The 27,565-nt window shown below is 36.3% G+C and overlaps 1 protein-coding gene across 1 annotated transcript in view; it reads right to left on the bottom strand.

The window, feature by feature from the left end:
* The window catches only part of COL24A1 (collagen type XXIV alpha 1 chain), a 320,488-nt gene that overhangs the window by 267,081 nt on the left and 25,842 nt on the right, over window positions 1-27,565 (bottom strand). Inside the window, exons 5-9 of the mRNA XM_081088262.1 lie at window positions 19,966-21,320; window positions 12,630-12,683; window positions 10,052-10,105; window positions 4,448-4,501; window positions 85-138 (exon numbers count right to left, since the gene is read on the bottom strand). Coding sequence (XP_080944388.1) covers window positions 85-138; window positions 4,448-4,501; window positions 10,052-10,105; window positions 12,630-12,683; window positions 19,966-21,320 — 1,571 coding nt within the window. The remainder of the gene's footprint in view (window positions 1-84; window positions 139-4,447; window positions 4,502-10,051; window positions 10,106-12,629; window positions 12,684-19,965; window positions 21,321-27,565) is intronic.

Raw genomic sequence — 27,565 nt, 5'->3', positions numbered from 1 at the left:
GCTCAACTGCAAAACGAGATGCAGGAACTGAAGAGCTCCTGGAGTCAGGACACCTAACTATGTCAAAGTACAACTGCATCTTACCTTGTCACCTTGCACACCAGGGGGGCCCGCTAATCCAGACAAGCCTTGGTCACCCTGGGAACAAAACACAGAGGTTTAATGGTACAAAAGAGGATTGAAAATTAGAATTCCCTTGCGACAGGATTTCATCTTGGGCGTCAAGATCTCACTGCCTTCATTTCTGATCTTCACAATCGGACTCAAGTTCCACGTTGTTTCTGGGAACTTCTGGCAGCTTTTCTGGAGCCCCCGGGCCCTTCTCACCCGATGCTGAGCACCTGCACTGGGCCTCCCACCTCCGCGGTCCCGCACCTTTTTCTCTAGGAATGACCTTCCTCCCCCAATTCCCACTGCTCCAAGGTTTACCGTGTTTTTTAAAAAACTGAAGTTTACTTTAAAATTCTACAAGCTCTTGGTGTGGCATTGGTGCTGCTCTTTTTTGGTGAGGACCTACAGCCCGAGGGATCTCCCGTGTGCAACCTTGAACCTCAGGATGCAGGGCTGTGGAGAGCAAGGCTGCCTTTCTGTAGTTGCCCCCCTTCCCCAACCCCACCCCCACCCCCCAAAGGAGCACTTCCCCTGGCGGGACTGCAAGGGCGCCTTCCCTGCAAAGGCACCACTAGAGCGCAACTACAGTGAAAAATGATCAGGAGGGCCCTGTGTTTGGCCCAACAGACCAAACGTCACCAATTAGGCCCCTCGGTTCCCTCCTCCCGAACTCCCATGAGGGCTGCCAGCCTGTCTTGGGGTAGGAAGGGGAGAGTATAGGGGTGAAGTGGGCGGAATTGGGGCTGGGGAGAAGCCTGTCAAAAAGGAAGGGGGGGGGGGCGAGGGTATAATATTACACCTGCTTTCTCTAGGTGCACTTTTTCTTTACCTCCCTTTCCCGTTTCCATTGCAGCAATTTACTGTGCAAAAGTTTATATATATTTATTTACATATACATGGTGTTTCAAAGAAAAAAGAGTACTCAGGTAATAACCCAAATAAACTCCTTAGTGACTGTTTACGCTCTGTTTAGTTTTTAGTGCATTGTCTATTTTAATATGTCATCAAATTAAGCAGTCAGAAAAGGATGTTTCGGATTATTAACAATAGAGTGCTTTTCCACTTGTTTGAATATTCATTTTAATGCACCTGGTCAATGATTTCAGATGTCTTCCTTTTGCGATGGGATGATACAGTTTTTGTTGTTGTTGTTGTTGTTGTTTTTACATTTATTACTCTGACAGAGGAAACAGAAAAGTGCAGTGGGAAATAGGAGATCATCTCCTTCCACGAGCTCTAATCATGGTGGATTACTTGATTCCCCTTCAAAGTTTTTCTACCCAAAAAATTAGAATACTCTCTCATGTGTCTTATGAGAAAGGAAAAATTGCCATTATTTAAATGATCTTTGCGTGCCATGAGATCCCAAAAGGACTTAAACACTTATCTATGCACTATGAGAGATATTATTTAGTGGGTATTACATTCTGAAGGACTAGCCCCATGCATTGCTTTTATTGTTTCATTATTAACCATATATTTATTGTAAAAATGGCTAAATAGTTGAAAATAGAATTCAATTGTTTCCCAATGCCCCTCTATGCCCACCAATTTAATATCTATATTTTATTTGTATTCATATTGTATGTATATCACTAATATTCTCACTTGAACCCAACTTAATGTAAATATAATTTCTAAGAATATTTTTTAAATTTTAGCATTTTAAAAATATATCTCAGTTTTAAAAGATGGATTTCACTTAAAGCTCAATGGTAACTTGCTATTAAATCCTGTATCTTACTACAGTTCTCCTTTTTAGTATTATCCACAATTAGTATAAAGTGACTCAAAAAGTAAAAAAAAAAAAAAAAAAAAGGCTGACATACTGCCAAGCCCCCACTCCCAGACTGACTCATTTTGTATTTTATAGAAATACTGAAAACATTCTGAACCACCATATATTTTGTACAGAGAAGCCACCTAAACGCTTAATTTGAGGACTTTATTTAATGCAGTCACCAAAACAGAGTGGAACTCTAATTTCTGAAATTTCAATAAGAAATTAAATGTCCTACACGTAGATATTTTAAAAGATAGCATTTTTGTTTCTTGGACTGCATATTTTTTCCTTGTAATAATTAAGGGATCAATTAAATTCCCACTCCCTTTCTAAAGTATTTAGATTCAGTGAACTCAGTCCCATCACAGCAATAACGTCCTTAAGATTTTATTTTGCATTTTGAAATGTTTTTTGTTTTGTTTTAATGATGTGTCCCAGATATCCTAAGCAGCAGTCAGCTCAACTGTCATTAAGATCTTCTCCAAACTTTACACGTCATCACATTTGATAGCATTGTTTATACACAGAAAGGAAAGATATGAGGTTAAGCTATTCTATTTCTCTGCAATTTGTCATCTCAAAGTACATATCATTGGGACCTGTCATGTCAATAGCTGTGGCTTTACTCATACTCATAACATTTCATAAGGAGGGACTATTTGCCATAATGTAGCATCCTTTCAATACTATTGGACCTTGATGTAACTTAATTCAGGTGCCACTTTGGCAGTGCCACCAGGGGCATCTAAGTGTGCCCTAACAAGCTGTATCCATTCATTTGGGCTGATGTAACATATCACTCTGGGGGTGTTGTAAGCAGTAGATATTTATTTTCTCAAAATACCAGAAGTTAGACATTTGAGATGAGGAAGTCCTTAAGATTTTAAATTATTATTTTTGTTTTACTTGTTAGTACTAGTATATCTGTATAGTCCATTAATATGATGCGATATTTTTTAAGTTTAAAAGACTTTGTAAGCCATGTAAAAGATCAGCTTTCAACCAGGAACCACCAGAGTATTCAGGGATTTTAGAAGTTTGTGAATATATACCACATAAACATAAACATCCTTTAATTGTATCACATTCATCAAGTGCTTGTCTAAATAAAGCTTCCAGATGTATTCCCTAAGACTCATTTTGTATTCATCCGCACTTGAATGCAGTAAACTCCTCCTAATAAAAATGTGTTGCCACCTTTACATTCAAACATTAGTTTCTTTTTACCTAAACATATGTGTGTGTGTGTTCAAGAGCATTATGATAAAATAAAAAAGCATATTAGACTAAAAGTCAAATAACTCAGATATATCATTAACTCTGCATTTACTATCCATATGATGAATCCCGTAAATTCTATGAATTCAACTGGAAACAAGATAATTATGATTACTGCACAATTTCTGTGGGACTTAAGATAAAGTATGTAGAACTATCTACAAAAAGGTATGAAAATGGCACTGGAATTTATGTATTAGTATGTACATGCATATAAACAGTAAAATTTTTGAGATTAGGATCATATCTTGTTCTAATTTTTTGCCCCACTCATCCCTAATTAGCTGGTAGTACAATGGCAGGCTACTGTAGACACTAAAAAAATAATTAATGGTAAGATTGAGATTAATGATAATATTTACTTAATTCATCAAATATTTCTTCCTTCAATATAATGCAACTAGAGGCTCAGTGCACAAAATTCATGCAAGGGTGGGGGGGGTTCCCTCAGCCTGGCCTTTGTCCTCTCACAATCTGGGACCCCTCAGGGAATGTCAGGCCTAAACCGGCAGTCAGACATCCCTCTCGCAATCTGGGAGGCTGCATACTTTTCATACAGGTGAAAGGAATCTTGCTGTTGTATGGCCAGCTACATTTTTTTTGCCCTGATTATAAAAAGTAGTACATAACATGATCCTTCTGAGGTACTAGTACCATTTTCCCTATCTTATGGATGGAAAAACTGAAGCAGAGAAGAGTTAAGTAATTGGCTTTGCCACACAGTTATAAGTGTCAGAATCAGGGCTGACCACAAAATGTGCAAGCCAGAGTCCATGCATGTCATCACTGCATCATCCTGTTTTTTCAGTGTTAGAGTAGCATTGCCAGGTTTTAATTTTTAAATCTAAGAGACTGTTCCCAATATATAGGGTAGGGTCCCTAGGCCTGGCAGGCTATCAGGGCCATCTTCAGGGTGACCGGTGGGCAGAGTGATTGGGGGCCCCTGCTGGCACCCGCCTTGGCTGGCAGCCAGGCGCCACCCACTGGGGAGGCCCCACCCCCTGATTGCCACTGCTGATCGCCTCCCTCTTGGGGGGCAAACGCTCAATGCAGGAGCTGCTCCTGACTGGTCAGTGTGCATCATAGCAACCCATCATTCCAACGGTCATTTTGCCGTTCGGTCGATTTGCATATTAGGGTTTATAATATAGGATAGTTTTCTATCTTCCCTGTCTGATAACAAGCAAAGTCTCAAAAAAAGGATTAATAAGATAAGACAATTTTTAAATGCCTGCCATATATCACCATGATTTTATTTCAGAAACAAATAATTACCTTTTGTCCAGAAGTAGCCTGGCCTGGGGAAAATCCTGGATCTCCTTTGGGGCCCTAGATAAAACAGTTATGAAACACTTGGTGAAGCATCAATTACATATATTACACGTCTTCAGTTGTAGCAGAAGTTATACACATTACATGGTATCAAATTATTTTAAAATGAGATGGGCATGACTTATTTATTTTTAATGTATATTTTTCTTAGCTTTATGTTTAAATGTTGAAAAAGATTCCTCAAAATTCCCCAGACATAGCTGATTTATTTACTAAAGTTATACTAATATTGAATCATCTTTCTTCAAAGGACCTATGTAAAGGTTCTATTAACCTTTCCATTTTTGTGACATATTGAGTTTAGTTTCTATTTTAGCATTGGTACACTAGTTACTTTCAGTAAAAGATACCTGCTTATATAATTCATAAAATTTTTAGCTATCATTCCAAGTTTAAATATTTTCTAAAATTTTGCAATGTATATACATTACTTTTATAATAAAAAAATAAACCAAAAAATACCTCTAATTGCCAAAGTTGTTTTTATTCTGCTATAAAAAATAGGTACTTTTTATACTCCAGTAATCTTTATCTTTTATGTTTTAAGAAAAACATGACATTAGGTTTCAACCAAAGTTCTTGGCACAATATTAATCTTTCTTGTTAATCTTCCTTATGATTGCTTACCAAAGTATCTCCTTTTCTAACTATTTCACACCTCATAAAATAAGAGGCCACAATTGAGAGATTCTTTATAATTCAAATTCTGATTTCATTATCATTCTCAACTAATCATGCTTTCCATTCCTAGAGAGTTCTAAATGCTACTTTAACTCTATGGGAAATAGGAAAATAGTGGTGTCTTCTTTCCCAGGGGTGCTTTCCAAGAGTACTAGAACTGACCAATGAAAGAAGGATGACCAAAAGAAAAGCCATTCACATTCAACAGTAAGCCTTTTCACTTTACAAATGAGAAATGAGTCTTCATTGGCAAAGAGTCCTATATCCTAGAGTTGAAGAAAATTTTTAAAGAAAAGGTTGTTTTCCAGGCTGACCTCTTCCTTTCCATAGCCATCACCACTTCCACCACTAAGGCTATAATTTTAGATCATTGGTTTACAAGATTATGGAAGATGAGAAATGGCTTTAGTGACATCTCAAAATTTAAAAACTCAGCTCTTCATCAGAGAATAAAGATAATATACTTAGAATTTATAAGAGATATTAAGAGCTTATCTAATGAATCAAATTTTATAGATAAAGAAGCAATGAGATCCAGAAAGATTAATTGAATTGGTTAAGATTGCTTGGAAAATTATTGGCAAACCAGATCATTTTTCTTTCTCATATCACAATGTCTAGTAAATAAAAAATATTACTTATTGGTTTTTACATATTTTAAGCTTCTATTATAACACCTAACCAACTGATTTGAGGTAAGAACTTAAGAAATAATAGCCTTTGAGAAATCTGAATATAATAAAATCCTTTGTAGCTGATGTTTTTACTTCTAAAACTCATGTTAAACATTCTTATTTTTAGGTCCTATCTGAACTTTTTATTATTTATCAACTTTATTAATATCATTTTCATTCATATTTCTTAATATCTTTCACTAATTTGATATTTCATCCTCCATTTAAAAAAAATTTAAAAAGTGAGAAAGCCCTGACCCACGTGGTTCAGTGGTTAGAGCATCAGTCTGGGTTCGATTCCCCATCAGGGGCTCATACCTGGATTGCAGGCATGTGCAGGAGGCAACCAATTGATGTGTCTCCCTCACACTGATGTGTTTTTTGTGTTTTTTTTTATGTCTCTCCACGCCCCCCACCCCATCCTCATCCTTTGCACTCTCTAAAACTAATGGGGAAAAACATCCTGGGTGAGGATTAACAAACAAAAACAAAACAAAAAAAAGAGTAGGAAAAGTAATTAAGCAATCAAAATTAGATGTAAAGGGAGAACTTTCTCTTATGCATAAGCTTTATAGATCAGGCAACACATTTATAGAGCTACAGGTCAAATCTCTTTTATTCCCACACAAATATGCTTGTGTATTTGATCAATTCGTGTTCTAGCACCAGAACTACAAGTCAGCATGCAGTCAGCTTTGAACCTGGCCAGTTGTGGGTTAATCCTGGTATAAAATGCATAAAGCTAAGATTGTTGAACACGCCAACTTTACCTGAAATGTCAAAGAAGTAGGGCATACTCTCTGCATTGAAGGAGAATACTCCAAAATCACTTACTTACATACTCCCTAATTTTCTATTAATTCTATAACTCTGGATACACTTGAAGTCACACTTGATTGGCTTTCAAGTCCTCCTTGGAATTAAATATAATGTTTATAAATTAATTAATCATAACTGACTTTGACCTTCAGTACTGACTTCTACTTACTACTACTACATGACTTCTGTTATAAGAGCTATATATCCTTTGAGTATGAGTAAAAGGAAGTTGCCTGCACATTATAACTCAAAGGATCCCAAAGTCCCACCTATCCCACTGAGCTGCTATAGAGTCTAAAATCCTCATTATCAGAGTAACTCTTTGGGGCTGTCATTGGATCTCCAGAGTCCCACTGTCTAGGGAGGAAAACTCCCTAAGGTACTAGACTCATTAACATGTTAGATCAGATTTATCAGATTAAAGTCTACCCAATATAATGAAAAGAGGAGTGGGATTTGGAGTGAAAAGACTGAACAGGCCATTTAATCTTTCTGAAATTGAGATTAATCCCCTGTAAAAATAATAATAATGATAACAATAATAATAATACCTACTAGATTAGCTGGCAAGATTTAGGATCAAATTCTCTATAGATTATAAAAGTGTTAGTGTTAAAAATAAGACTAAAGACAATCATTAAAATAAATTTTACAATTATTGCCATCTTGAAAAGCAGGCAACTGAATTCAAATGATAATGTGTCACATTTCCCCTTTCAGTTAAACCTCTTTAGATTTGCAATTGCCTTAATTCGCTCTTTCTGTAGATTCAGGTGACCCCCTTTGGAAATGGACAGATAATTCCTTGTGCAAGTGGCAAGATGACTTTTTATACAATTTTCTTAAAGGCCAATAATTCTACCTATGTTATTCTTGCTAAACAATAACTGAGAAAAGAAAAATCACTGGAAATGCCTTTATATTCTAAATTCCTTATTTTAAAAGGAACCCTTATTTCCTGAAGAGAAATCAATCCTCTGATTATATATCCTGTGTCAAAATTTCTTGTCACGAGCATGCAATCTGCTTTTCTTGCATTGCCTTGAATACATATTCTAAGAGGACTATAAAGTATAAAGCTTGTCTGTTGCATTAATTCTGATTAGTCTAAAATGCATGTTAAATATCTAGGAAAATTGGTTTTATAAAACCACACACTGCAAGCTTTATTTAATGCCTTTAAAACAAAGTGGTAATTTTTAACACCTGTCACAAATCTAATGTTCAGTTATGTACAGTTAAAACAAATCATGGTCAGTTTTGTATATAATTATCATGTTTTTAAATTATTAAATTAAATATGAATTAAAGATCAATATTCAACTTATAAGATTAAGTCCCCAAGAGGTCTAAGTAGTTGTTTTAAAATTAAAAGTAGGTTTTTAAAAATTCCTCATATATGGGTTCATACAAATATTTTATTAGTGAATAGCTATAGTCAAAATCATATCCACACTACTACTAAATAGAATACTGAAGAAAAAAATCCTGAGATTCAAATTTTCATCTCTCTGAGATCATTTAACCAAAGACACATATTCATACTAATCAATACTGAAAAATACACTGTTTTTAATCTTGGGACAATCAAAATTTTATTTGATACAAAGTTTTTTATCTTCTCAAATACTGCTCCTAAATATGTATTCACATTGTAAGAAGTCAGTTAAATGAAAGGCTCTCCACTATATTTTCATCTCTCCTCACCCTATTCTCCATATTTATTATTTGTTTGTTTTGAATACCTAATTATACAAGCCAAGTGGAAATTGCCCCAGCCCACTTTTGCCTTCCTTCCTGTAGGCTGTTGGCAGGGCTGTAAGCCCCAGGCACTTCAGCCCTGTGGAGAAGCATGAGTTAGGCCTTTATAGCTACTTTAACCTTTGACTAGTCTAAATATCTTTCAATTCCTCACATGAAGCTTGAAGGACTCAGGAATCACACATTACAAAGCAAACTTCGGGATTCTTTAGGTCATCTGTCTTTCCTCCCACTGTTACACATTCAGACTTGAGTTAAAAGAGTCTTTTCCTCTTGGAGGCATTTTTATGGAACTAAAGAAAGTATTAGTAATGATGAGAAGCTTTAGAAAATTTGGATTTCAATTATCCTAGCTGTATGCTATTTTATTACTTACTAATAATAATCAAAATACTCATGGCATGCTAATATCATGGTAAGTGCTTTACTCGCATTAATTTAACTTGCCTTCACTTCAATCCTATGAGGATGTACTATGATTTCCCCATTTTTATTTATTTATTTTTAATATTTTTATTGATTTTTTTAGATAGAGAAAGTTGAGAGGAAGAGAAAAACATTGATATAACAGCAAAACATTGATCGGCTGCCTCCTGCACACTCCCTACAAAGAATGGATGCAGCCTGCAATCTGGGCATGTGCCCTGACTAGGAATTGAACCAGTAACATTCGGTGCATGGACACACCCAACCAAAGGAGCCACACCGGCCAAGGCTTTCCCATTTTATAGAAGAAGAAAGCGAAGCTTAAAGAGGGTAAGCAAGTGATTTGCTTCTATTATACAAACCAAGAGGACTATGACTTGAACCCAGATCTCTTGGACTCCAAAACCTATGTCCTTAACCCCTATTCTATATGGTTACATGTACACTTCAGAGCGTGATCATTATTAAATAGAGGAATTATTAAGGCCTTAAAGAGAAATTCATTAAGTTACTGGCAACCAAGACTCTAATGTTTACCTAATTCCATATATTTTATGGGATTTATTTTATATACATATAAATTTTACATATATAACATGTAGTTAGATCTCTATCTCCATTCCTCCTCTCAGGGTAACCAGCCTGGAATATATCCTTTTCCTATGCTCCTACTACTTATCCTGATAGTAGTCTGATAGATAATAGTGTGATAGATGGGCTTTCAGGTTAGTTGTTTTCATAAAAAATTGATCATCCTATAAACATTATCTTCACAGGTCTTTTTTCAAGTGAAAATATTAGGAAGTATGGATCAGGTAAATGAATGATATTTTATTTCCTCAGTATTTACTAGCACATTAAAACGGCCTTGATTTAAGGTAAACCACTCAAATCCTAATCTGTATATTTCAAAGGTTTCAATATGTTGCCATCATATTTTGACAATAAAGACTTTGTCATACCAAAGCAGGCCTACCCCTGACTTTACCACTGACCAGATGAGTTCAAGAGCAGTGGGCCTTTGGAGGAATCCAGCTGTCTGCCAAGCTAAGACAATCCTGTTAAAGAATCAAATGTTATGCTCTTCACATAGGAGAGATCCTCACTGTCCCAAGATTGGCTTTAAAAGTTAAGGACCATCTTTTAGGTCAAGAAAATCATGAATTACTCACTATTAATCACTCACCTTTGGACCTGGTAATCCAGGCAACCCAGGATTTCCATGTGGTCCTGGTATGCCCTGCAAATAGTAAAAGAGTCAGATCATGTTTAGAATAAATCCAGATATAAATAACAGGCAGTGTTTATTCTAACATTCAAATAGTATTATATACTATAATTTCATTAAAATGAATATTTCAGTTTTTTACAAAGTCTGTTAGATTTTCTGAGAACTTGGATATTTTTGTCTGAGCTACACTAATTATAGAGTAGAAGTGCCCTTTCTATCTTTTGCTTCAGAACATTGCCTTGAGGTGTTTACCTGCCTCAGGTACCTCCCCTATCTCCAATCATATAGCTTAGTGCTATTTTTAAAAGCCCTGCAGAGTAAGAAGCCTAAAAATAACAAAGTTCAATTGTTTTATTACTCTCCTCTCAACACATGTTAACTCTTTGTGCATTTAGGCTTTTGCTTATCCTATCTAATAAAAGAATAATATGCAAATTAGCTGTCACTTCATCACAAAGATGACGGTGCCCATAGCCACAAGATGGCGGTGCCCAGTCCCCTCAGCCCCGCCACTGAAGTGTCCAGGCCTATTGGCCAGGCAGGTGGCGGGGGAGGCGAGGGGGGGGGGGCGAGATGTGTGCTGATTAGTTCTAGGATTGTGAATTCTTTGAAAAGAGACTGTTCTAAATATTACCAATGTAGTACTTAGCACATATTAACCATTCAATGAATGTTTGCTAATTTGAATTTAATAATTGCTTCTATTTACTGACTACATACTATATGCAAGTAACTGTGTTAACACTTTATATTTCTTATTTCTAATTCTTACAACAACCCTGCAAGGAGGTTAATTTCACTCGTCCTTACAAATGAGGAAACTTAACCAGCAAGTAAATGAACTAAGATTTGCTCCACAAAGCCTTCCAGATCTCTAGGCCCCCTATATTCATTTGGGTTTGCTAGCCAAGAAGAGCCATACCTCTACTTTAGCACATAATATATAGTTAATAATTATTTATTTATCTGTCTTTTCAATTCTGAATTAATAAGAGCATTGAAGAATTTCTGTCAGCAATGCAAATATTGAAGTTATATGTGTAAGATTAACATTAAAGAAAAAAAATTAGATTTCATGACACATGTCATTTGTAACCTGAAAAAAATAAATTTTGATAAAGTAGATAGAAAAACTTGTAGGAATAACAAATGAGTTGTTGTAGATATTAAAGCAATGGATATACTAGTAAACTATTATTTCACAAAGCTTAGCAGCACAAAAGTGAGCCAAGACAATAACTTTAGAAAAAGTTAATATTAATGAAAGTTTGGGATTTTTAAAAACAAGGAGAACTTGTTGATCATTGTCAAATGAAATAAAAACTTAGGAAAGAAGGAATGTACAGTTGTAAGTTTTGAGTTAAATCACTGAGTGGAGACAAAATTAGGAACACAAATGTAATTGTTAGCCTCGAGGAGAGAAATACTGTTCCCTCCTTAAAGGAAGGAGGATTGGACAAATAAGTGGGGGGGGGGGGGGAAGATGGAAATTAGGGAGGGAGAGTGCTGTATCATGAGGAAAGATGGGAATTCAGAAACCGAAGGTCATGCTGTGGGAGAACAGTCTTCGCAGTGGAGAGAGAATGCAATTCTTGCAAAGATGGACTGGGTCCCTCACAGAAGTGGATCCAACGTCTCCTGACTGAGAAGGAGGAGGAGGGAATGGTTTCCAGGCAGGAGACAGGAAACAGGTTTTAGAAGCCATCCTGGGAGGAGTGTGATAGGTCATCAAGTGCTGAGAAATAAAAGAAACTGTAAAAAACCCCTGGATCCCAGTGAGCATTCATCTCCCCTCCTACAGACAAGAGTTTGATGTGAACATGGATAACTTAATGTAATATTTTAGGGTGATTTTTCTTAACATTGTGTGTAGGATAAAAATCAGGCTAGAAAGGAAGTGGATTTTATATGGCATTTGCATTTGTCTTTGTAACGCACAGTCATGGTTCTTTTTCTGGATCTTTGAAGAATTTCTGTCAGTAAAAGTCCACATTTATTTTTCAGTTTGAAAGAAACTAATTCTAAGAGAGCAATGCATCTTTGGTTGGACCTGTGTAATGAATGTCAGAAACTACCGCTGATCCTTAAGTCCGCATTTTTCCTCAAGACAGTGATTTTTCTAGTCAATAGCTCCAGTATTTTCCACTATGTAATCCAGGAATGCACTATTTTAAGGCAGCCCACCCCTCTTCATTTCCCAAAGTAACTGAGCTCCACCTTGGACTATCAACTACAGATGAGATCACTTTGTAACTGAGCGTAATGTGGCAAGTAGCACCTGAACAGCCACAAATCTACACATTTGATCACCTTTCTTGGGCATGCGCACAGAGAATGCTTTAGCTGGGCGTTTATACTCAGATAAACAAGCTGCACGTGTTCCTAAGCGTCTCTCCAACTGGCAAAGGTACGGCTAAGTTTGAAGATCCAGGCAGGTTTCCAAGGGAAGTACATACTGTACAATAGTAGGAAAAAACGTACTGGAGAGTTATTCATTCCAACAGCCTGTGGGAAGTGGAACCCATCTACTCACCCGTGGGCCTCTCTTTCCTGAGGGACCTGGGATGCCTGCTGGACCAGGTGGACCCTGGGAAAGCAAATGCCAAGATATTAGGCATAATAGACACATCTTTTCTCACGCATTTTATCAAAACTCTCAATTTAGGGCTCTTTTTCAGTCCCCAGTTACCAGCTGATGATGATTTCAAAGTAACATGAATCCCCTCAACCCCAATCAGCAGGGCTGAGAGTGGAAACTCAAGTGTCCCCTTTAATCTGGCCAGAAATGGCATCAGGAAGTCTATGACTTATGGTTACGGGCGCTGTATCTGTTTTTTTTACAGGGACCATAACTAGTAGTTTTGTGGGTGAATTTTTACCTAAATTTACTTTTACTACTGAAAGAGGAATTCAATTTAGGGTTTGGAGACCAACAATGACAGGTTTTTCCAAACACGTTTTGAAAGAAGACTTGCCTTGAGAAATTAAAGCACTGACCATTTTATGTTCCTTTAAAAGGCTTATACCAAGGACATGTGTAATGTGTTAAACTGTTATAATGAGGTACTTCTAGCATATTCGGCAATAAATCTGCCTTACACAAGCACAGTATACCCGGAGGTCACTAATAGAGTTAACTGGTTTGTGAAACAAAGTATGGGAGCAAAAACGGATAGAATTTTTAAGTGTTCTGGGTTCTTCAAATGTGATTAAATGTATCAAATAGGAAAATTACTTCTTTGCTTTCTCATATAATGTCTTAAGTCATCTTTTTTACTTACTTTAATAATCAATTTTGGAAGAATAAATGTTAATTAGATATGGTTAGTACATATTCATCTGGTCATTCATTTCATTGTTATTGAGCACTCTGCTGAAATGGCATTATTCTTGGTGTCTATGGAGCATACACATTTTCTGTTTTATAAATATTCATTCATTATTGCAATAAAAAATAGTATGAGCTTTAAAATTAGACATATCAGTGCTAAAATACTAGCTTTACCTTTAACATTAGCAAGTAGCATGACCTAATGTTTCTCTTTTTATGTAGATTTTTTCTCTTTGAAACTTCATTCTTTTTTGATAGTACAGTCGTTTTGCAGTTTTCTAATGCGCTTTATGTATATTAAACTGTAGGTTTTCCTTTAATTTTATTTTTTCCTTTTCCTACCCCCTAACTTGATAAAAAGTCTCTCATACAATTCATAATATAGAGGTAGAAGTATTATTTATAGTCAACCCCAAACTGAGTAAATTCTCCTTCCTAAGCCATTCAAATAACCTAACAGCTATTATTAGATCACTAGCTTCCACCCAAAAATTTCACTTTTTAAAAAATTGAAATTCTTTTCAAATTAGTTCTGGTTCTTCTATTATAGTCAGAAGTTAAGAGCTGTTGATTTGAATTGGTATCCCCCAAAATAAGAACTAAAAAATAAAAAACTAAATGGAAAATTAAAACAAATATCTTACTTTGGTTTAGTGCCTTATCACACTACTTTGTGACAACAGAAAATGCTATTCCATTCACATCGTAAAGGCAGTTAATTTGGAATTTAATAATAGATACTGGAGAGTAAAAGTATATTTTATATTGTGATTAAAATATTTGAATTGTTTAATAAGCACTAAACAAAATAGATTTTAACTTATCTTCACAATTTTTCACTTCTAAATCTTTGAGACCAGGTTATAAATGGGCACTTTCTAGAGACAATAGAAGCAAAGTAATTTTACATGGCATGACTTTTTGGAGAAGAATAAATTATTTTCTATAAATAAAGTAACATATTAGAAAAAGCACTTTATGTTTCATGTTATTGATTATTAAGAGAAAGCATAATTCAATTAAAAGAACAATGGCTTTGCAATTATTAAACCTAGATTCAAATTATGCCTCAATCATTTACTAGCTAAATGGCCTTGGACAAGTCAATTGCACTTTTTTAAATTTAGTTTCCTCATCCTTAAAATATTGACAATAAAAATTTACATTTCAGGGTTATTATGAGCATTAAAGATTTTTTATATAAAATACCTGTGACTATGTTTGATATATAGTAGTTAACCAGTAAACTATAGAGTATGTATGAGGCATAGCAAGTACTCAGTATTACTTCTAATATTATTATTACTAGGGTAATCTTACAATAAGGAAAATTTATTCACTACACCAATACTCCTAAGAGATGGCAATGCCTGGTCAATTAATCTTAGAAGTTCTGCATCTAACATTCCTTGTTCTGCATGTGAAATTCCTTTTTTAATTCATTTACTCACTCAATAAACATTAGTAAGCATCAAGCTCTCCTGAAACTTACAGTCTAGACAAAAAGACACATTAACAGATACACACATAATTATACAATTTACTTAGCTATGAAGAAGAAGAAAAAAAGCAACCAAGTGAGAGATTGACATAATGCAACTAATTTATATTGTGGTACTAGAGAAGGCTTCTCTGAGGAAGAAATAAGTTGGACCTAAAAAATGAATAGGAGAAAATAATATTCTACAAAATATAAATAAAATGAATACAGGTATGATTAAAACAAAACAAAAAATAGTCTTATTAAAGAACTAAAAGAAAGCTATAGTGAAAGTAAGAAAAAATGGAACAAGATGAGGTTGCTTAGGTAAGCAGGGGCCAGATCACATCTGATTGTACAGGTCATGAAAAAGAGGTATGTGGGTTTTTTAAGATTTTTTAATTGACTTTTCAGAAAGAGAAGGGAAAGGGAGAGAGGGAGAGAGAAACATTGATATGAGTGAAACATTGATCAGCTGCCTCCTGCACACCCTGACTAGGGATGGTGTCCGAAATCCAGGCATGTGACCTGACCATGAATCAAACCTGCCACCTTTCAGGGCACAGGACAATGCCCAACCAACTAAGCCACACCAGCCAGGGTATGAAAAAGAATTTTTTATTTATTCTAAGTGCTCCATTTTTTTGGACACTGAAGAGTGAAGGCAGATAAATGACATGATCTGATGTATGTTTTAAAAAAATCACTAGAGAATTTACATTAAAGAAGGCAGAAAGAAAATTTTTTAAACTATCTTCCCTCCCTCAAAACCCACTGAAAACAACAAAAAAATATCAAAAGATGAAAACATCATATCGATGAAATGAGAAAGGAACCACAACCACAAACCACAAAATATGAAGAAACATTGGTGTAAGAAAAGATGTTGAGAGATGACCAAAAACAAAAAATAAACAAAAAACCTCCTCAGACCTCAAACCTTGGACAGGCTACAGATGTCTAAAAGTACACCAGTCCTAAAAGTTCATTCCAACAATCCTTTGACTACAATGATGAGTTTTAAAGGAATGGGAAACCCGCAGGAGATATAATTCATGACTCAGTAAAGACCCAGTTCCAAACAGCCAAAAGTAAAGAAGGTACAAATTAACGGGAAGAACATGTCATGTTTATGATTTACAACCAAATCTCCTAACCTCAGGAGATTTCTAGGGGGTAAAAGGCAAGAGCAGAAATCATCATATTACTCCTCAGAGAGCCTGTGATACAAAGGGATTCACAACAAATTGCACATTAAATTAGGGGAGATATGTTTCTGGTAGAGGACAAACTAAATATAAGATGGTATTCAAGGCAGCAAATCTGAATCTGTGTACCACTCCACACTACTTCTTTTTGTATGTACCTATACTATTCTAAAACAAACAGCAGCTCAGATAGAGTAATCTTTATTTTAAAAATTACTACTAACTAGGAAGAAACTAGAAAGGGCCCTATGCATAGATATTGAGGTGAGGGGAAGTGTGAGGACAGAAACATAAATTAAAAGTGGAGGAAAAACATTCACGGGAGGAATTGCTCTGAGCAACAGAGAAAGGGTTCAGGCATATAGTTCACTATAGATTCAAAGAATTTTGAAATGCCAATTTTCTCTAAAAAGAGAGCTCAAAGAAAAGTTACAAAATAGCCCTAACCAGTTTGGCTCAGTGGATAGAGCATCGGCCTGTGGACTGAATGGTCCAAGATTAGATTCTGGTCAAGGGCATGTACCCTCGTTGCGTGCACATCCCCAGTAGGGAGTGTACAGGAGGCAGCTGAATTGATGTTTCTCTCTCATCGATGTTTCTAACTTTCTATCCCTCACCCTTCCTCTCTGTAAAAAAAATCAATAAAATATATTTTTTTTAAAAAAGAGATAAAAATAAAACCCAGGTAATGAAATGTGAACCAGAAGAGCTTAAGAAAGAGCAAAAAGAGACCATCCTATATGATAAAAAGCTAATATGCAAATTGTCCCCTCAACCAGCAGTTTGACCAGGGGGCGGGGCCGGCCGGCCAATCTCTGGTGTCCCCTCCCCCCAGCCGACCCAATCGGCCTCAAGGGGTGGGCCGGCCGGACCCCAATCATGCACGAATTCATGCACCGGGCCTCTAGTTACTGATGAAAGCCATGTCAGAAGCAATAAAAACTGATGAAATACAACTGAAAAAAACAATAAAGGAATATGGATGCAAGATAACTGAATACACACAGAATGACATAAGAAAGCAACAGATAAACATGATTATAGAGAAGATAATAAACACTTCCATCACAAAGGACACTCAATATATGTATAGTGGTGTGCCTGAAGAACATATAAAAATGCAAAAGAAAAATGCTTGAAAACATAAGGGGAGACTTTTCTACAATAAAATAAAAATAATTTTCACATCAAAGTGTACCAGAAAAAAACTGACACAGAACCTAACAGGTTTATTGAACTTCAAAGACAAGAAAAGAACTACATGGGGATACAGAGGAAGGAATGGGAACCTCTGAGTAGAAAATCAGGCTGCCCTAAGACTCCACACAGTCAACATCCACGTGGAGAAATCCCTACACAGTTCTCATTTTACCACCATTCAATCTCTCCTTAGCTTTCTAAACTCTACCTTTAGTCTTCTACACTATGCTGAAGTAGGATTCTCAAAGTTGAACTTTCCTTTAGAGTATCACTTGAATCTTGCATTTCTTTTGCATTTTCACTGCTATCACCCTAATGTCCTAGTCTTGTAACATCAAGATAACAGAAATTTCCTGTCTGGGCACTGCTATCAGACTGAATTCCTAGTAATATGTCTGCTTAGAAGCCTACAAAATTCACCATTGAGAAGAGGAAGTTAGAATTATCAGTTTGACAATTAAAACTCTCCGCAACCTGAAATCTAGGTTGCGTCTCGTAATTGTCTAACATTATTCAGCCTAGCATTGTAAAAGAGTTTGAGCTTTAGAGGCAGATAACCTGGCTCTATCAATTATTAATAATATGGCATAGGCAAGTATATTAACTTCTCGGTACTTTAGTTTATTCACCTGAAAAAATGAGAATACTAACCTTACTAAGTTATTTTAAGATAAGATAATGAATGGAAAGGGTATGTAGAGTATCTTCCACAAGATAAAAACTCAATAAATGATAGCTATCATGCTCTTTTTTCCTATATAAAAATATACTAGTCCCTTTCACTTACCAAAATCATATCTATTCTTTGAAGCCTAGTTATAATTAACTTTGTCCACAAGAACTTATCCTGAACAGCTCAGCCTTAAGTGAACTTTCATAGAGATGCTCTCAAAAATATTTTTCTTACCTTTGACCATATGTACCCTACACACTTAGTTTTTCTCTCTCAGTGGCATTTATCTTACTTTACTGTGAGATATAGTTATAAATGTACTTCTTATAGCCCCATTATTGAAATTAAGCCCCTTCAGAGCAATGACTATGTTATACAAACTCTCTATTCCTTCTTTGCCCATAGTAGAGACTAAGGAAATATCTGTTGAGTATTATTGTTTCACTTACCAATATTGAAATGACTATTTTGGGTTTTATAGAAAAGATAAATGTTCATCTCATCATAGTGACTTTTTCTGAAGAATTGTTTCCATAACCATTTGCTTAGTATGACCTTCCCATTATGTTGTTAATTGTCATAGCTCAGAAGAGTTTATTTCTCTATAATAATATATTATTCAGATTTTATTTTAAAACCTTTAAACATTCATTCGAATAGGAGTTGCTCAATACCTAACAAATCACTTCAAGTAATAACCACAGAAGAAACATAAGCTAAGCAAGTGGTATCATCTTCTCCCATTCTACATTCTGTGGTTTCTGGAACTAAACCAATGACATAAACTTTATTCTCATTAAATAAATATTTTGAGGTATATGTTAGTATTCTTGCAATTAAAAAAATTAATTTCTGAAGACATATTGGTTGATTATTTAAGGTACAAATATGAAAGGCAAAAACAATGTTTCTAATATTATGATTTTAAATAGCTTTAAATAAGTTTCAAATTATTTAAAAATTTTTCAAATGTTCTGTAAATATACCTACACAACAAAAGAATTTCAGAGCTCAAAAAAAATTATTTCATAGTTTTGTTTATGAAATGACTTGGCTGGATTTTCCATTGAATGGATTGATGGACTGACAAATTATTTTTTGTCTTAAGTAGATGGAGCTTTTATTAATCCACTAGAGGCCTGGTGCACGACATTTGTGCACTGGGGGCAGGGGTTCCTTTAGCCCAGCCTGTGCCCTTTCACAGTCCGGGACCCCTTGGGGGATGTCCAACTGCTGGCTTAGGCCCGCTCCCCCCAGACATCTCTCCCCAAGGGTCCTTAGCACTGCCAAGGAGTCAGGAGAGGCTCCCACCACTTGTGCTTCACTTGCCAGCCACGAGCCTGGCTTCTGCATTGAGCATCTACCCCCTGGTGGTCATTGCGTGTCATAGCAACTGGTCATTCCACGTTTGGTCGATTTGCAATTTAAATGGCAATTAAAATATTACATTTAGAATGATAAGGGCTTTCTCTTTCCCAGTCAATGTTTCACTACAAAATTATCTATCTAAAACAAATTTTGCACTCTGTTTTAATTCATTTGACACTGTTGTACTAAAAGGCTTTTAAATTGATGTATTTTCCTTTGGTCTACTATAACTTTTATATTCTTCTCCTAACATGACTATGCATTAAGCTTATGGTTTGGTTTGGTTTTTAAATAAAGATTGCTGGTCTATATTTAGCTGTTGAATTCTTGGTTGAATTCCAACTGAACAAGAAAAACATATCGCTTATACCACTTTATCAGAATTAAGTCACCTTTTCAGCCTGCCAATGAAAACCACAAAGAAAGTGCAGTATTTGAGCCAGGGTTGTATTCTGGTTGGATATATTATAGCAACCAAAAATCCAGTCACCGTAGCCAAGACACATTTTGGAGACAGTTCTGGTCTGTTCTGCATTGTTCAATCTATAGAATTATCTTTGAAACCTATGGTAAGTTAGTACGTAAGACATTTAAAAAACAACAACTTACGGGAGGTCCAGTGTCCCCTTTTGGCCCTCTGAGATTCTCCGTTTTGAGCACTGTCTTAAGATCCTCATCGTAGTAATAGTAGTCATAAAGCTCAGTTTCATAGCTATTTTCAATGGGATAAGTAGCATCAGGATCAATTTCACTTTCCGTCCTTAGATCAAGGTGATTATCCACAGATGGCTCATCTGTCACTCTATACAAGGTTGTATTTAAAATCTGTTGCAGTTCCATGAGTTCATTAGTTTGTAGATTTGCCGTGATAGCCTTCTTACCATTAATAACTGTACCTTGTTTTTTATGTGGAAGAATAGATGATATCTTCTCAAACAGAATCAGCCCAGTTACTCTATCATTATGTTGTGTTAAATTGCTGGACACATTTGAGAGAGAACTAAATTTCTCCTGGGTGTTTATTCTTGCCTTACTGAGGAGATGATGGGTCGCTGACAGGCTTAGATTTGTCTGAGTATGTTCCTCAGTGATTATTTCTTTGTCCTGAAACCCATGGCTCTCAAGATCCATAGCAGAGACATTCCCTGGGTGAAGAAAAGTCAACTGAGATCTTGATGTCTGGTGTTCTTGTTGTTTATATGCCATTGCAGATTCATTGTTGATAATAGTTGGAGTGTTTGTGCCTTTGGTAAGTGTGTCTCCTGACAGTGTATGTTCACCAAATGGTTTAGGTAAGGCAGCGTTTTCTAGTGTCTTAGCGGGTATGATAGTTGTATGAAGAAGGCTTGTCCCAGGGCGGCACTGCTGTTTCACATATCTGCAATAGTTGGCAAATGCTTCTGCAGTAGGAATAATATCCAACTGACACACTATTCCTTCAAAATGGACAGAATCATTGTTTATACTTCCTAAGGTGAACACACTGTTAGAATCAAATGTCTGAAGTTCCGAAAGAGTCTCTCTGCTAAAAGATTTCTTTCCACACTCCACGAACATCGAGACCAGTTGATTTCTAATAGTGATGGCAAATGAGTGCCATCGCTCATCATGAACACTATAGTTGAAAAATAGAGACTGCTTTCCTCCAAGGTGTACCACTACTTTCTTAGGTAATAATTGAACTCCTAATTGCAGTCTATTTTTATTTCTAATGCTGAAGAGAAATGCATTGTTTACTTTATGTGACTGTAACCCAATTAATATTGTAAATGGCTGTTCTAAGTGGACTGGTAAAATTTTCCTGAGAGGTGACTCAATGTAAGCATCATTTGTTAAAATGACACCTGATTCTGTTATATGGACTCCCTGAGGTAGTGGTGTAGATGATGATGGTGTAGCAGTCACTGATGATGAGTGTCTTACATCTTTGCCTCCAAGGCCTAGTTGATGAAGAATATCTATGCCTGGAAATTAAAGGGAGAGAAAGAGAAAGAAAGAATCTTATTCTTATGCATTCATGTGTTCATATAAATGTTTGAGTATGAGAAAATCTTCCTTGTCTATATCAATAGTAATCCCTAAAATAAGCATCCTCTATCCATAACTAATTTTCAGGTAATGAGAGATACAAGAGGGTGAGTAAAACATTATATTCTACTAGAGGCCTGGTGCACAAAATTCATGCACAAATAGGGTCCCTAGGCATGGCCAGCGATCAGGTCCAATTGGGGCCTTCCGGCTGCCGGCCGGGGCCTTCCTTTGTTTTGCGCCACCCCCTGGTGGTCAGCATATGTCATAGCGAGCAATTGAACTCCCGGTCTCCTGGTCGAACTCCCAATGGGACACTTTGCATATTAGCCTTTTATATATATGGGTAATTTGAAAAATGCACATACGCACATATGCAAACACACATCTCAATATCCCTAAACCTGAAATTTAATTAATAAATAAGTGTTCTCTCATTTTCCCAATCAATTAAAAATCTTATTTGTTACACCAATGAATATACATGCTCACAGATTCCCACATGTCATTTATTTCTTTAATTTCGAACTTAGAATTTGATGACTTCCATGTTAAAGAGAAACTGGGAATATATGAAAAGAAATTTGTAATTTGGAAACCATTTAATAAATTAAATTCACAAAATCCTTTGAACTATAAATTTTCAAGTCATTTTTTCTTCTAACCACCTGGGAATTTACAAGTCACATAACAGTTCTCCCTATGCCTAATACCTTCAGGGCATGTTACACATAAAGTATTCAGTCACCTTGATATCTCCTAGACAAGTGAACTTAAATTTCTATCGCTTGTGAGCACCATACTTTCTTTACCCCTCCAGGTTTCTCTCCCATTTTTTCCTCAGTTCTCCACAGTAATTTTCATACAATCTGTAGACCCTTTTTCAATATTTATGATATAATATAAATATTTTATAATATGGATTTTATGTAATTATGGATTTTTTCTAATTTATCTTTTATATAATATTTCTAATTGAATATTGCTTACTTCCCTTACCTATTACAAACTCTGGTAAGACAGACTCTCTCTATCTGATTCATTATTGGAGATCTACTATACCTGCCTTGCAAACAGTTCTATAATTTCTGAATGAATGAATTTTCCCCACCAAAAATCTAATCATATGTAACATATAAAATTTTATATATTTATCTCAGTCCTATAAAATTAAATACCATTTGTAAAGCATGATTAACGCTTTTTTAAAGATATAGAACAGCTTTTTCAGCCATATGATCTTCATTATTTTGGGGGCAATAAATCCACCATCTGTATTTTTGTACATATATAATCATCTCCAAGAAATGTGAAATACTTATTAATTCATAACTATGATAAGTAAGGAAAAATAAGTCTTTAAGATTATCCTGGAACTTTGTACATCATCTTAGTTTTTCTTTTACAGGAAATTAGGAGCTATTTGATAATTTATGTTTATTACAAACAGCAAACATAATGGCAAATGTCACAGCCAAGTCTGACAACTATCTACAACAATGAAATAATTATTGAATATCACTCTTTCATAATCTAGCAATACAATTAAAGTATTTTCTCATTAGAGTGCTTTACAAACACACAAGTGTTTTAAATTAGAACTTATTTATAAAATAGTTGTAATTTCATAATAGTTTTAAATGTTATAAATGTTTGTACTTAAGATACAAAAATCAGTATCTAAGATATTGAATGACAGTGTCTCCCAAACTTTTCCACCAAAATATTCCTAACAGCAGTTTAGAATTATGTGCTTCTCCTGGGATTTGGTGGAATATTTTAAAGAGGCCCCATCTCTCTCTCTCTCTCTCTCTCTCTCTCTCTCACACACACACACACACACACACACACACACACACACACACACACACAAATAGCTATGACTTCTCATGTTTTTATAATTATACTAGAGGCCCGGTGCACAAAAATTTGTGCATGGGCCAGGGGCGGGATGCGGGGGGGGGGGGGGTGTCCCTCAGCCCGGCCTGTGCCCTCTCTCAGTCTGAGACCCCTTGGGGGATGACCACCTGCTGGCTGAGGCCTGCTCCCTGGGGGATTGGGCCTAAGGTAGCAATCAGACTTCCCTCTGGCAGCTTGGCAGCCCTCGGGGATGTCCACTTGCCAGCGGGGAGCAGACCTAAGCTGCAGTCAGACATCCTTAGCACTGCTGAGGAGGCAGGAGAGGCTCCCACCACCACCACTGTACTGGCAGCCATCAGCCTGGCTTGTGGCTGAGCAGAGCTCCCCCATGTGGGAGCTCACTGACCACCAGAGGGCAGCTCCTGCATTGAGCGTCTGCCCCCTGGTGGTCAGTGTGTGTCATAGTGACCAGTCATTCCCAGTCTTTCTGCTGTTAGGGTCAGTTTGCATATTACCCTTTTACTATATAGGATAGAGGCCTGGTGCACGGGTGGGGGCTGGCTGGTTTGCCCTGAATGGTGTCCCGGATCAGGGTGGGAGTCCCGCTTGGGTGCCTGGCCAGCCTGGGTTAGGGGCTGATAGCTGTTTTCAGGCTTCCCGCACCCCCTTCAGGGTGGGGGTCCCCACTGGGGTGCCTGGCTAGCCTGGATGAGGGGCTGAGGGCTGTTTTTAGGTGGGCCAAGCCTGCAACTGAAGCTCCCAGTCTCTCCTTTTTTTCTTTTTCTTTTATTCTGGGATTTATTTAACTTCTGTAATTGAAACTGTTGCGGCTCCTGCTCGGAGGCCGGCTGGCTGAAAGCAGATATCTGGGGTTTGTTTAGCTTCTATAATTTGCAACATTGTTGCTTAGAGTGCAGCTTAGAGCTGGGCCGCGGCAGGTGGGGAACCTTGGCTTCCTCCATCACTGGAGCAACCAAGCCTCATTTCGCTTCAGCCGCCTCGCTGTCGGCCGCCATCTTTGTTGGCAGTTAATTTGGATATTGCCCTGATTAGCCAATGGGAAGCGTAGCAGACGTATGGTTAATTACCATGTTTGTCTATTATTTGATAGGTCTAGAGGCTTGGTGCACGAAATTCATGCCCGGGGCGGGGGTGTGTCCCTCAACCCAGCCTGCACCCTCTTCAATCTGGGACTCTTTGAGGGATGTCTGACTGCCCGTTTAGACCCAATCTGCCTAATGAACAAAATAAACGGGCAGTCGGACATCCCTCACACAATCCAGGACTGCTGACTCCCAAAAGCTCACCTGCCTGCCTGCCTGATTGCCCCTAACCACTCCCCTGCCAGCCTGATCAAAGCCTAACTGCTCCCCTGCTGGCCTGGTCGCCCCCAACTGCCCTCCTTTGCTGGCCCAGTCACTCCTAACTGCTCTCCCCTGCAGGCCTGGTTCCCCCCAAGTGCTCTCCCTTGCCAGCCTGGGTTTCCCCCAACTGCCCTCCCCTGCCAGCCATCTTGTGGTGGCCATCTTTGACCACATGGGGGCAGCCATCTTGTGTGTTAGAGTGATGGTCAATTTACATATTATTCTTTTATTAGCTGGAATTTATGAAAATTTTTAATTTTATTCCATAATATGGCTGCGCTTATTTTAACATAAAACATAAATGACCAGAGTTAAATAGTCCCATCCCTAATCTTCAATAAAAATTTATACTCCTAAAACATATGCTATACTTAGTCTGTGATTTTGGGTACTCTTGCCCAATGCTACCTGCCTTAAAGGGTATGTGTATCTCAATGGGAGAAGTAAACTATGGAGGAAACACTGCTACTGTAAAAATCACAATGCTTAAAGTGTATATAATCAGAAAGTATGTGAAAAATGCCAAATAGGCTATTGTTACACAAAGGAAGAGTCACACTTATGTAGTATGATATCAAGGTTGCTCCTTACCCAAAGAAAACCTCTCTTTGCATTTAACAAAACCCCTGCTACCTATTACTTCAAGTTTCTGATTCTATTAAAAGAAAATATTTCTTGGAAGAGTATAATTTAAAAACTTTAGAATATATATTTTAATATTGCCAAATATTTTATTGAGCATGTTGAGGATTTTTATAATAGAGATATGGTTGTTTAAATAAATTGGAAAATATTTCAAACATTCAAAAATATTTATATACTGGAGGCCTGGTGCACAAAATTCGTGCACTGGAGGGGGGGGTCCCTCAGCCTGGCCCACGCCCTCTTGCAGTCCAGGAGCCCCACGATCAATCGCCCCACAGAGGGAGGCCCCACCCACCTGCCACAGTGCCACTGCAGGGTAGCCTGGGCCTCCCTCTTTGGGCTGATCACGGAGCCCCCCAATTGATCACCCTGTTGGCTGGTGGCCTAGGCCTCCCTCTGTGGGGCAATGGTGGGGCCCCCTGACCAATCGCATTGCATTCACCTTGGCTGGCCTGACGCCAGTAGGTGTCATAGCATGGTCATCCGGAAGGTTGTTCCACTGTTCAGCTGTTTGGTCGATTTACACTTTTATTATTATAGATTATTATAGATAATCTCTATATGTAGCACCTAGATTAAATGTTAATATGTTGCTATATTTGCTACCATTCTCTTTCTTCTTTATATTTATTTATTTACTTATTTTTAATTAAATTTATTGGGGTAACATTGGTTAATAAGATTACATAGCTTTCAAGTGTACATTTCTATGATTCTTGAAGAAAAACTTAAGTAGAATCATTGTATCAGTATTTATGAGCTACGACTGGTCTGTGGTTTTACTCTTATTGTACTATCTTTATCAAACTACAACATTAAAGTTTAATTGTTTTCTGTGGCATAGAAGTTTAAATACCTTTATAATTATCTTTTTTGTTTTTCCTCAAAAGTTAGATAAAACCAAACTTATGTTGGCATTTTCATTGGTAGCTCTTCACTTTCCCAATTTAATGTTAATTGATTTATTCTAATTTTCAATTGCACCTTGATTTTAGAAATTTATATTTTTCTATGAAGTAATAACTTTCTTCTAGGCTTTCAAATATATTACCCAGATTATCTTCATGTAATATTCCCTAATAATTCCTTTAGTTTTCCTATTTCTGTGGTCTCTATATAATTTTCCAGCATTGGATATTTTGCTATCTTTGTTCTTAAGACAGTATAATTATATATTTTCTATATCATTAATTAATGTATGCATTTATATTCATTAATTAGCCTATTTTCTTTTGGTTTATTTTATTCCTTTTCTAATTTCTGAAGATGAGTACTTATCTATTTATAGCATTGAAACTGTAAATTTTCTGAGTATTGCTTTAGATGTATACTAAAGATTTTGATAGGTAGTATTTTCATTTTTGTTGTTTTTCTAGACACTATGTAACTTTTACTTGTATTTTCTCATTGGCCCAAATGATTTAATTAAAAATAAAAATTTCCAGTTAGAAGGGTTTTTTTTTTCTAACTTAATAGCATTGTGATAACAGTATATAACCTGCACTTTCTGTTTTTGAAACAGCATAATAAATGGTGTTTGATAAGCACTTACAAAGGTATTTCAGGGTATAGAATTAAATATCAGTTAGGTGAACCTTACTGTTTATTGTTTATATCCTGTATATCTTTATTTATTTTTATACAATTAAAATCTGTCATGAACTAAGAGGTAAAGAAAGTATATCTCGCCTTTTATTTCATGTGGTCATAGCTTTATGAATATTGATGAATATAGAATTTTGATGCATTTATTAAAATTATGAAAATATAGCCATTTATTCATTGGGTATTGCACCTTTTGGAATTATAAAAGAATTTTGATGTGTGTTTTATAATATTTTTAGTGTAATTTCTACCTTATCTGGGAGTAAGACGAAGCCTCTTTTTCTCAACTTTCTTTTTGTTTGCATTTGTCTGATATATCTTTGCCCATACTTTTATTTTCACCTACTTTGAAACACTGTACTTTCAGTAAAGAGAAAGAGTTTGATTTATTTTTTGATCCAATCTAAAATTCTTAATTTGAATATCAAAATTAAGTCTATTTACATTTATTGATGTGATGATTTATTTAATGTCATTTTACTGTGTTTTCCCATTTTTTTAAGTCTTTCACTGTGTGCTTGTTTCTTTTGCTTTGTTTTTGTAGGTAGTTCTTTTCAGATTTATAAAGCTTTGTATTTTTATTATAAGGGTTAACTTTAAAATGATAAATGTATACAATATCACTAACCCTCTTTATTTGGACAGATCTCTTCTTTCCTATGAACAATGTTTCCTTTTTCTCCCTTTCCCTCACCATCTACTATTAG

The sequence above is a fragment of the Myotis nattereri genome (assembly GCF_964212035.1).
Source record: "Myotis nattereri genome assembly, chromosome: 3".
NCBI classification, from domain to species: Eukaryota; Metazoa; Chordata; class Mammalia; order Chiroptera; family Vespertilionidae; genus Myotis; species Myotis nattereri.
The sequence above is the reverse complement of the archived record's forward strand: the minus strand, read 5'-3'. Positions and strand labels throughout refer to the sequence as shown.